The following is a 12,645-nucleotide window of genomic DNA, read 5'->3' on the forward strand; positions in this document are numbered from 1 at the left end:
TTACTCTGACTGCTTTGATGAACTCACTAGTTACAACTAACTTGTACATATGTATATAATTCTCGTATTATCTACTCCTGACCATGTTAACCCTCCCCCTGTTAAAAAATGTTATTATTGTAAAGCCTGTTGCTAAGTTATGTTACATTGTGAACCGAGGTGATGTTTTGCAAACGTGCCTCGGTATATAAAAAACCCTTAAATAAATAAATAAAAATAAATAAGAGGGGTTTGGCAACTGCTCTCTACAAGGAAGTCAAAGGCCCGCCGTAGGCCCAGGTGGTGGGGCTACTGTAGGCTTTTGCTTTTGAGGCTGGCGTGGCTGAGCTCTGTGGGAAGACCGTGCAGGTCGAGGCTTAGCCGATGGAGGGTAATACCGTCGTGGCCTAAAGAAAGACTTTTTAGAGTCTTTCTTAGATGGTTGTTTGGAGGCCATATCCGAAGGAGTGGAGGAGAGTTGTTTTAGCGTCTCATGGTGATCTTTCAATTCAGCTACTATTTGCTGAATTTGCTCTCCAAACAAGTTGTCACCTAGGCAGGGTAAATCAGATAGCCTGTCCTGGACCTCTGGCCGAAGGTCTGATGATTTTAGCCAAGCCCAACGTCTGGCTGAGATGGCTGTGGCTGAAACTTTTGTGGAAGCATCGAAGATGTCATATGCAGTTCTAATTTCATGCTTCCCGGCCTCAAATCCTTTGTTGAGGAGGGCTTGAAGCTGTGGTTGGTATTGTTCAGGCAACGTATCCGCATATTCTTGCATCTGTTTTAGGATGGCTCTGTTATATTGAGTCATATAAAGCTGATACGAAGCTATGCGTGAAATCAACATAGCTCCGTGATATACCTTTCTTCCTACACTATCTAGGAATTTGTTGTCCTTAGTAGGTGGAGTTGAAGAGTGTGGCTTTAGGCGCTTAGCTTTCTTTTGAGCTGACTCAACGACAACAGAGCGATGATCCAATTGAGGTTTTTGAAACCCCGGTGCTGACTGGACAAGATATGTAGAGTCAGCTTTCTTATTGACTGGGGAGACAGATGAAGGAGATTCCCAGTTCTTCTTTAGAAGGTCTAGAAACACCTGATGAATAGGGATGGAAGCGATGATTTTGGGAGCATCCAGAAATTGGAGTAGTTCCATCATCTGGTGCCTGTCATCTTGTTCAGATTGTAGCTGAAAAGGGACTAACTCTGACATCTCCTTCACAAAATTGATGAAAGAGAGATCCTCAGGAGGAGAACGCTTTCTGCTCTCTGCAGGAGACGGTGGTGAAGGTAAATCTGTGTCAGAAGAGGAATCATCACCCCATGTGTCATAGGGATCATGAGGGGCTTGAATTCCTGAAGGTCCTGGTTGAGAGTCCGAGACATTAGGAGGAAGCACCGAGGGCATCGAGTATAATCTCGATGGTATCGGTGCTGAAGGCGGAGCTGGAAATGGCATTGAGGGCATCGGTACTGGTCTCGATGGAATCGGTGCCGGCCTTGAAGGTCTCGGTGGAGCCGAAAGATATATCGATGGCGAGGGATGAGAAGGCACCGATGGAACCACCCCCGAAGGGGGAATTACGAACGGTGTTTCTCCTCCCGATGACAAGCCTGTTGGAGATGGCGGTGTTATCGGTGCTACTGAAATCACCGGTGGAAGGGCTGTCATAAGCGCTTCCATGCGGTGTAGCAGCGGTGCCAGTGCTTCTACCAGTGGCTCGGTGGTCGGTTCCCTCCTCGGTGCCGGAGTCGGTGCCGGAGTCGGTGCCGGTGGAGGTTGGAACTTCTGCATCGCTTTTTCGATGGCCTCCTGGACCAGCCGGTCCAGTTCTGCCCGGAGACCAGGGGTAACTAGACCCGGCTCGACGGGAGAGGGAGGCTGAGGCTGAGCCGGAGGGACCACCGTAACCGGTGGGATCACGGCTCCCACACCCGGAGGGGGTGAGGGTTTCCTCGGTGCCTGCGAAAGAGACGTGGACGGTGCCAGGTCTGATCGAGGCTTTTTGGTCGGTGGCTCGGTCGGTACGGAGGTCGGTGGTTCTGGATCCCCGACGGGCTGAGACTTGTGCCGTCGATGGCGATGCTTTTCCTTCCGATCCCCTCGCCCATCAGGGGAAGGGACGGGAGTCGACGGCCGAGAAGTCATCGATGGCGTACGGTCACCTGAGGGTTGACGATGGTGATGCAACTTCGACGGTGCCGGTTCCGATGACGTCGATGCTATCGATGGCGTTGGGGTACGAGCATGGAAGAGGAGCCCCATCTTTTCCATCCTGGCTTTGCGACCCTTTGGTATCATTAAGGCACATTTGGTGCAAGTCAGGACATCATGCTCGCTGCCTAAACACAAAACACAGACCCTGTGGGGGTCTGTGATTGACATAGTCCGGGTGCAATCAGGGCACCTACGGAACCCCGACGCCATGGCCATGGGCCAAAAATTTAGTCGCGGGATTGGCAACTGCCAACGGGCCTCAAGGGCTAAACTCAATGTAAGTCGACCGAAAAAACGGCAGAAACTTACCGGAGTTTTGCAGAGTGAAAAATTCGCCGAAGGGAGACCCCTGAGGGGCAAATTTTCTTCAGAATATAAAATTCTAATTTCCTGTCAGGAACGTGGTTTAAGAGCTCTTTTACCGCGTGGCAACTGCTACGCGGAAAAAAGAAGACTGAAGGGAGACCCCTGCTGGCTGCAGGGTCAGTGCCGTGCTGGGCATGCCCAGTAGGGGCCAGTCAAAGTTTCTTAAACTTTGACAGAAGTTTTCCGTGGTGGGCTCCATCTTCGATGTCACCCATTTGTGAGGACAACCATCCTGCTTGTCCTGTGAGAATAGCCAATCCTCTTTTTGAGAAAAGGAATCAAGGTGCCCAGGGAAATCATCTTGAACTTTTTCTTTTTTAGGAATTTGTTCGAGGATGGGACAGAGTGCCGTTTCTTTGGAATCGGGAAATACTTGGAGTAGAATGCCAAGCTTCTTTCCCTTGGTGGAACAGGCTTGACCATATTGGCCTCTAAGTGGGAGAAGAGCTCCATTTGTAGTAGTTCCAGATGCTGGAATATTGATCAAGCAGATTTGGAGTGTAGTCTATACTGTTTCTATATTATGCTGAAGATTCAAGGGTCTGAAGTTATGTTTCAGTCAAAACTCCATCCTGAGTATTGGCTGAAGTACTGGTTATAGCTTTGGAATCCTCTGCTGCTGAGGGCAAGCATGAGGACTAGACTAAGAGAGAAGAGGAAAATGCCTCCTCGGTTAATAAAAATGCCTCCTCGACATTCCTCTCAGATACCTCCTAGCTAAGGAGGATGGGTCTCGAGAGGAAGAGGCAAGGGTCTGAAGAATCACACAATGCTTCTTAATCACCACTTCCTGAACCTTATCTCCAAAAATATTCTCTTCATTGCATGGCACATTTGCGAGTCTTTCCTAGACATCCAGTCGAAGGTCTGAGGCCCACAGCCAGGTGAACTTGCAGCAAACAATACCCATCGCAGAGAATCTCAGTGCATTCTCAAATACATCAAAGGTCAATCAGACCATGTGTTTTCCACATTCCATGCACTTGTCCATCAGTGCTCCCTGCAACTGGACCTATATTTTGATATTGGTGCGAAAGCTGAATGAGACCTCCTCAATATGTAAGAATTGCCTGTGACTGGTACAGCTCTATGGTCTTTCAACTTCGATGCCTTCAGTGCTGATGGATTTGCACTGAATTTTTGCTTAGAGGCAAAGATTAACCAAAGTTTAAATTTCCAGAAATGGATGGTCCTTGGTGACATTTTTTAACAGATGGGGGCAAAGAGGGATATCATACTGTAGCTCCAGACAATGGATGCAGGTTTGTGACAGTTGATTAGAGAGATCTTAAAAGTGCACCACAGGAAATGCTTGAAGCCACCACTTTCTTTGAGATACAATAAGGAAAACAACTGATGCAAAATCAAAAGGCCAAATTATCTTTGTTGAAAAGAGCCAGACAAAGCCACAGCAGAGACTGCACTAAAGAAAAACAGAACTGAGGTCTTGTAACTATAAAAGAAAAGAATTGAGACTTAAACAAATAGCCAAAAAGACTATTTGTAGATATTACCAGGTTAAAGAAAGAAGAAGATCTGACTGAGGGAGAAAACTGCAAAAACTCTCATCATAATCCTGCTGCAGAAAAGAATGCCTCCAACTTCCACCGTGGACAAAAGCAACTAAGGGGGCTCCCTGAGGTAGTGCTTGTGAAGGAAATTTTAATAAAAATCTTTTTCAGAACTCGCACCAATTTGGCTGGCTTCATTGAATGATTAACACCCACTTGAACTGATGATATAACCTGCTTGCTCTCAGAGAATGCTACTTTTTTATCATCATGAGGTACATTGAGTAGGATATACATAAAAAGTGTAAATAAATAAATAAATAAATAAATAAATAAATAAATAAATTTTACCAATTATTAACTGTATATTAATTTCAGAAATATTATCAGTGAGAAATATATTTACCGCATTAACAATGAATAAGTTATCCTGCAAAGCTTTTTGACATTCACTGATTTTCTTGCCACGCACGTTCTTCCTCCATACAGTAAATGCCTTCCATTTGCGAAAGAGAGCAAATGTTGGTATCTGCGTAAGTGCTCTGTGGTACAGGTAATCCTGCTCCCAGCAATTAAGTTCTACAAATTCAACTTCTCTGTCACATGTATGGGTTACTCCTCGTTGACTGATGGTGTAGTAGTCATTTTTGTTGATGTTTTCATGATTTACAATTCTAAGGAAATATTTATTGATACCGTTAGTTGAAAAAGTCATAGAAATAGAAGTTTGGTTTCAGCAGCCCACACAATTGGGAGCAGATATATAAATTAAAGCTGCATAACAGTTAAAAGATAAAAAGACAAGAGAATTAAATTTGACAGAGGGCAAAACCATAAAATCAGGTGGAAGCAAAATAAAGAAGATTAGCAGAAAGAGAAGTTTGGAGAAATGTCAATGTGATAACAGACTTTGAAAACTGCATTTAATAATAATAAAATACAGAGGAAACCTCTGTTTGTGTTACAAAAGCCTATTTTCTATTCCCAATATGTGAACAGCATGTGATATTCAGTCATCAATTTTATTTTCTGAAATTACACAAAATGTAATTTAATGTAACAGGTGTTCTCGGAAGACAGCAGGATACACTGTAAATGCTCATCATAAGGTTACATCATCTAATAGACTCTGGCTAGAGAAGATTACTACAGAGCTTCTAGAAGCTTTTAACATATTCTGTTGAGCATGTGCACGTCATCCCATGTCATGGATGTCACCTTAATTAACTTCAATTATTATCACAGATTAAATATAGGATCCAATTCTTAGGGGAAATGAATGGGTTCTGCAAGGAGAGGACTTACATCCTACTGTCCTTGGAGAATAGCTGTTACAGGTAAGCAACTTTCACAAACAGGATAGGTATTCCTCATAGGTAGATAATCCTAATGAAAACAAGGAGTAAAATACAATCAGAAAAACAATGTCAATGGGCAGAATTTTGGATGGCAGCAAGTCATGTTGGTTCTTTTCTTTTCTTTCCTTATTTTTTTCTAGGGGCAATCTGAAAATAGTAATAATGGACCCTAGAGGAATGGATATGAATTCTAAACTTCAAATAGGCTGCAGGACAAAGTGACCAAACCTACTTTCTCTTTGTCTAAACAGTAATGGGATGTGAATGTATGGGCTGAACTCCAAGTTTCAGTCTTGGCAATTCCAGGTTTGTTCAGGTCAAAAGAAACAAAAAGATGAGTGGACTTTCTGAAGGCTTCAGTCTGCCCCACACTAAAGGCTAAAGTTCTTATGCAATCCAAACTATGTAAGACTTGTTTATCTTTCTGGAATGTAGCCAGAGGAAAAATGTTGGTAGAATGATTGGCTGATTACGTTGGAAATCCAAAACAACTGTACACAGGAACTTAGTATGCATGCACAGAAAGCAGAGTTGTTTACCTGTTGCAGGTGTTCTCCTAGAACAGCAGGATGTTAGTCTTCACAGAAGGGTGATGGAGCCCGGCTCAGAAAACTTTTAACAAAGTTTCTAGAAACTTTGACTGGCACACTGAGCATGCCCAGCATGCCGCTATCCGCATAGCCATGCAGGGTCCCTCCTCTGTCTCGTATGTTAGTGAAAAAGATGAGTGAAAAAAACATAAAATAACAAACCAACAGAGAACCCAACTCCGCGGGATGGAGGGTGGGTTTCCTGAAGATTAACATCCTGCTGTCCTAGGAGAACACCTGTTACAGATAAGCAACTCTGCCATCTCCTAGGACAAGCAGGATGGTAGTCCTCACAGATGGGTGAATACCAAGCTAAAGGCTGCCCCCGGCAATAACAGAACCCACAGAACTTAAACATCGTGCCAATGTGCACAACAACAGAAGTGCTGAGGGTGAGAACAGGAGGCAGACGAACCAGATACTGGGTCCTAAGTAGGGAGAGTTGGGTTCTTATGCTTGAAACAGATTACGAAGGACAGATTGGCCAAAGGTACTGTCATGTCAACTATCTTTGACCAAACAGTAATGGGCGGCGAACGTGAGCAGGGAGCTCCACTTCGCAGCCTTTCAGGTCTCAGCAATGGGGACCACACAAAAGTGCGCTACCGACACCATCATGGCCCTGACTGCACCTTGACGAGTCCTCTGAGCGAAAGGCTCGCCTGCTTGTAACAGAAGGCGATACAGTCCTCCAACCAGTTGGACAGGGTTTGCTTGCCCACCACAATGCCAAGTCTGTTTTCATCAAAGGAGACAAAGAGTTGTGTGGACTGCCTATGGGAAGCTGTGCGCTTGATATAAAAGGCAAGAGCACACTTGCAGTCTAGGCTGTGCAGAGCCCATTCACCCTGGTGGGAATGGGGCCTTGGAAAGAAGATGGGCTGATTGAAATGGAAATCAGTCACCACCTTAGGCAGGAACTTAGGGTGAGTGCGTAGAGCCACCCTGTCATGAAAGAATTTCGTATAGGGTAGATACATCACTAATGCCTGAAGCTCACAGACTCTGCGAGCGGAGGTGACTGCAACCAGGAAAATGACTTTCCATGTGAGGTGTTTAAGCTCGCAGGAGCACTTAAACTCAAAAGGGGACTGCATGAGCTACGCTAGTACCACATTAAGGTCCCAGGAAACAACAGAAGGACGCGGGGGGGGGGGGGGGGAGCTTTAGATACAACAGGCCCCTCATAAAGCGGTCCATCAAGGGCTGCACAGAAATAGGAGCACCACTTATTCCCTGGTGATATGCGCTGATAGCACTCAGGTGGACTCGGATCAAGGTGGTCTGTTGCCCAGACTCTCAGAGGAACCACAAACAGTCCAGCAGCCATGGTGTGAGGCACAAGAAAGTGTCTAGGCCCTTCGCCTCACACCAGATGGAGAGCCTCCTCCATTTCATCTGGTAAAACTTCATGGTGGAAGTCTTTTGAGAAGCCACCAGTACCTGCGATACATTATTAGAGAGGTCAAGGGACTATAAGACTACCCTTTCAACATCCAGGCAGTGAGGGCCAGTGAGCGGAGGTTCAGGTGGCATAATCTGCCCTGGTCCTGCGTGATCAGGTCAGGAGGTGCCCAGGCATATAGGCTCTTGAATTGATAGGTTGCGCAGGATCAGGAACCAGACTTGTCGCAGCCAATGGGACAACCAGGATCATTGGGCCCCTATCCTGGAGCTTCATGAGAGTCTTCCCCACCAGCAGAAGCGAGGCATCCGACGCTAGTTCCCTGTCTTCCCTGAACAGAAGTGGATCACCTTGAAATTCTGAGGGGAGGCAAAGAGATCCACGTCTGGAATACCTCAGAAGCGGAAGATTCTGTCTGCGACTGTCAGATTTAGCGACCACTCGTTGGGGTGGAATTCTCGACTCATGCGGTCCACCACCATGTTCTCTGTGCCTGCCAGGTAAACTGCTCACAGGAGCATGTTCTTGGATAGGGCCTAAGCCCAAATCTGTACTGCCTCCTGGCAAAGCAAGAAAAGGCTTGTGCCTCCCTGCTTGTTTATGAACTACATGGCGACTTGGTTGTCGGTCTGGATCAAAACCACTTTGTGGGCTAGATGATCCTGGAATGCCAAGAAGGCATACCAGATCACTCGCAGCTCCAGGAAGTTTATTTGACAACTCATTTCTTGCTCCAAGCACATGCTCCAAGCCGATGCCCCAGCCCAAGGTGGAGGCATCGGTGGTCAGCACCACCAGGGGGATGGTGCTTGGAAGGGGAGACCCAGTCATCCAAGTTGGGCAGGCTCTCCCACCAGGAGAGCGCATTCGGAGTGGCGAGTTAACTTGCACTGGCGCCGAGAGGTCCTGAGTGGCCTGTAGCCACTGAGAGCAAAGAGTCCACAGCGCCACCTGCATGGCTAGCTGGGCAAGCAGAGTGACATGAACCGATGCCACCATGTGGCCCAGCAAGTGGAGCAGTACCCAGCAGAGACCATCTGACGCCATTGGATGGAGTGTGCTAGCAATGCCAGGGTCTGCATGCGGACCCTGGGGAGGAACACTCTAGTCAGAGTTGTGTCAAGGAGAGCCCCAATGAATGCTAGCTGCTTGGACGGGCTCAGATGAGATTTGGGGAAATTGATCATGAACCCCAGTGATTGTAGCACCTTGGCTGCCAAGCGGAGGGAGCTTAGAACACCATCCTGCGTGTTGCTCCTGATGAGCCAGTCATCCAGGTAGGGGAAAACGTGCACCCCACTGCAGTGCAGGTGTGCCCCTACCACTGCCAGACATTTTGTAAAGGCTCTTGGTGCTGAGGCAAGGCCAAATGGCAGCACCTGGTATTGGAAATGTCTGTGGTCCACTACGAAGCGGAGATATTTCCTGTGAGGCGGGAATATCGCTATGTGGGCATAAGAATCCTTCAGATCGAGAGAGAAGAGGCAATCTCATTTGTGAAGGAGAAGAATCACCATGCCCAAGGAGACCATTTTGACATGTTCTTGCTGCAAAAACCTGTTTAAGGCTCTGAGGCTGAGAATGGGCCGAAGGTCTGCCTGTTTTCTTTGGTATCAAAAAATATCTTGAGTAGAACCCCTGGCCCTGTTCAGAGCAGGGCATAGTTCTACAGCTCCGGCCTACAATAGGGCTGAGAGCTCCAGTTCTAGAATTTTCTGATGCCCTGACAAGTCCCACTATGGGGGTGGCAGAGAATCCGCTGTGACTGTCCTGAAATTCAGGTGAAAACCATGTTATAATATGGCCAGAACCCAGCGGTCAGGGTAATAGAAGGCCAGCGGTCTGCGAACAGACATAGCCATCCCTTGACTGGTGGATAGGGTCCATGGGCACCGCGAGCTGGCATCCACTGTTATGTGCCCAACCCGCGGAGGTCCGCAGGCTAGTCCCCCACTTACTCCGGGGCGTCTGACGGCAGCAGCAGCATGGCTGAGGCCTAGTCGAGCCCACGGCCTCCTTCGCGGTTTTTTCCTCAGCGAGGGAGTCGCCGCCAACGTCAGTGCAGGCCCTACCCCTAGGTGCGCGCCCGCCCAGGGGCTCGGCCATTTAAAGGGACCAGCGCGGGAATACCCTGCCCTGCCTCAGGACGTGACGTCAGACGCTGCCAGTATTTAAACTGGCTTGACAAGAGTCTCAATGCCTTGCAATGAGGTTCACTCTTTGTTTGAGAGTCACTAGTTGCTGCTTCTGACTTTGGCTTCTGATTACTGGCTTCTGACTTTGGTTTCCATCCACTGGCTTCTTACTTCGGCTCGTCCACTGGCTTCTGACTTCGGCTTCCGATTACTGGCTTCTGACTTCAGCTTACACCCAGGAGGCATCTCCTAAGTCCAACCGGCTCGGGTCCTCACGAGCTCCTCTCGGGAGGACCGCGGGCTTCCAGTGGTGAAGTTCCAGCTGGCCTCCTGGCTTCAGCTCTACTCTTCTCTATCCTATGGAACTCCTCTTCAGACACCGACCCACAGGAGACCGCACGTAAGTCCAAGCGGCTCGGGTCTTCACGGGCTCTTCCTGGGGGGACCTCGAGCTGCCAGTGGTGAAGATCCCTCCGGTCTCCTGCCCTGTGCTGCCTCCTGGCTTCGACTTCCACTGTTGGCCTTCCCACAGTGTGTCATTATCTGTCCCAGCCGGCTCAAGGGTCCACGAATCCAACATCCACTCTCTTGCCAGTCAAAAGCCCACAGCTGGACTGGGCTGTGGCAAGGACTGGAGCCTGGGGGCATGCTGCAGGCGAGGCCAGCTCCTGGTTGCAGTGCGTGGTGCCCTGGTGCGGAAAGTCAGAGAGTAGTATCTCCTCTGGCGGTAGAAGGACTTGCGATGTCCTTGGCACAGGGACCTGCGCACAGAGGACGGTGGATTGGAGGTGCTGGCTGAGAGCTGCTGCTGCAAGTTCTCGTGATGGTCCTTGACTTGAGCAACTGCGTCTCTGACCTTGTCCCCGAAGAGATTTTCTCCTGTGCAGGGCAGGTCCACCAGTTTCTCCTGGACCTCTGGTCGAAAGTCGGAGGCCCATAGCCAGGCCATACGTTGAAAGCTTATACCCACAGCCAATACCTGGGTCGCCATTTTGAAAACATCGTGTGGACCTTACCTCATGCTTCCCAGCCTTTAGACCCTTCTGTACTACTGCCTCCAGCATGTCCTGCTGCTGTTGAGGCAGATACTTCGCCAGCTCCTGAACTAATTTCCACAAGTTCCGGTTGTACTGAGCCATGTACAATTGGTAGGAGACGATACAGGAAATAAGCTTTGCCCCTTGAAAGACCTTCCATCGAAGGGCACCCAGGGCCCTATGTTCTCGGCCTGGAGGGGCAGAGAAATGGGTACCAGATCTCGTGGCCTTTTTTAAGGCAGACTCCACAACCACAGACTGGTGGGGGAACTGGTGTTTTTGAAAGCCAAGGGCCTGTTGGACCAGATAAAGGGCATCTGTCGTCCTGTTGCCAGGGGAACAGAGCCCAGGTGTTCCTGTAGAGAAGTTCCAAGAGAATTTTGTAGATTGGGATGACTGGGACATCCACAAACTGGAGAACCTCCAGCATTTTGTGGCGGGAGTCCCTCTGTGAGGAGCTGGAACAGAATGGCTTCTAGGGGAAGAGCGAAACCTCTCATCCAGCGAGAAGGTCAGAAGGCAATTCCCCAGAGACTGTGGAAGAGGACTCCTGAGAAATCATCGCCCAAGGGGTCGTATAGCACATCCTCCTCACTAACATCCACAGGAGGATTGCGAGGGAGGCCAGTGCCCATGCCCATCAGCAGCGGCATCAAGGGTTGTCTCGGCAACCTTGGTATCAGGGGCCTCAAGGACATTGCCAGAATCTGGGGCATCGACTGTGCCAGGAGCACCAGGGGCCCCGAGGGAATCGATGGTCTTGGGACTCCCTATGGCCTGAGGATGGTCTCGGGGAGTGGAGGTACCTTCGAGGGTTGCGCATCTTCCTCCTCGGAGGAACCAGGTATTGGTATTGCTCCGGAGTGGGACCTCGGTGGCCAATGGGGAACCGAAGGAGCCCCAGGCACTGGCTGCGTCGGCAGGATGCCCAATAGGACGTTGAGACGCTCCAGCAGGGGCACTAACAGCGTAGGTGCTGGGTCTGGCACCAGTAAGGGGACCAGCGCTGAGGGCGGTTCAAAGCTCCGGAGGGCTCAGAGCACCACCTGCTGCAGCTTGCAGTCCAACTCCTCCTGAAAGTCGTGATGAGAACACGGACAATGGAGGAGGAGGAGGAGGAGGCGTTACCGGAGCCTCCACAGTGAGGCCAAGGAGGCTCGGTACCCGGCACCGCACTCAGTGGGGAACACCCAGAAGAGGATGGGGCCTCTTCACCACAGGGATCGCTTCAGAGGAAACTTGGCATGGGCCGGTGCTCCTCAGGAGTCAGCACCGTGCAACGAAGACTGCCGGGGCCAGTGTCTGTGTTTCCCTCGGTGCTTGGCCCAGTCCTTCTCCAGCACCGGGGATGCCGATGATGCAGATGCCTTGGAGCAGTCCGACGATGGAGAGGGCCAATCTCCCAAGCCCCTCTCATCACGAGGAGGAACCAGACGGGACGTAGAAGTCATGGGAGGGGTCTCCACGGTCCCTCGAAGTCAAAGCCCCTGATGCCAAGAAGCTGCTTCATCTTATCCAGGTGGCAACGACAGCCCTTGGGGGTCATCTGGGCACAGTCAGGGCACCTGCAGACATCTTGAGAAGCCCCCAGGAAGAGGATACAGACCTCGTGCAAATCCGTGAGAGACATGGTCCGCGGGCACTGGGGGCATTTGTGAAAACCAGAGGACGCCATGAAAAGCAGCCGGCAAGCGGTCAATGGTCAGCGGCCACCAGGAGGCGACACGCTCGGGAATCAACCGCAGTGAACGACGGAAAAACACCTACTGAGACGCCGGAGGAACCGACTGCAGAGGGGAACCCTGCATGGAGGAAACTGGAGGAAAAATATCCCCGAAAGGAAAACATTTTTAAAGAAATAAGTAGAGAACTCCAAGAACTGCGAGGCAACTGCTTCACGGAAAAAAATGAGATTGAGGAGGGACCCCACGTGGCCACATGAATAGTGGCATGCTGGGTGCCAGGCTCCATCTGATGATGTCAGCCTTCTGTGAGGACCACCATCCTGCTTGTACTAGGAGAATCAACCTATTAATAAAACAT

General features: G+C 49.5%; 1 protein-coding gene across 1 annotated transcript in view; it reads right to left on the bottom strand.

Annotated features, from left to right (window-relative positions):
* The window catches only part of DNAH6 (dynein axonemal heavy chain 6), a 3,261,518-nt gene that overhangs the window by 3,088,727 nt on the left and 160,146 nt on the right, over positions 1–12,645 (bottom strand). Inside the window, 1 exon segment of the mRNA XM_029602297.1 lies at positions 4,484–4,751. Coding sequence (XP_029458157.1) covers positions 4,484–4,751 — 268 coding nt within the window.

Source organism: Rhinatrema bivittatum, chromosome 1, assembly GCF_901001135.1.
Source record: "Rhinatrema bivittatum chromosome 1, aRhiBiv1.1, whole genome shotgun sequence".
NCBI lineage: Eukaryota > Metazoa > Chordata > Amphibia > Gymnophiona > Rhinatrematidae > Rhinatrema > Rhinatrema bivittatum.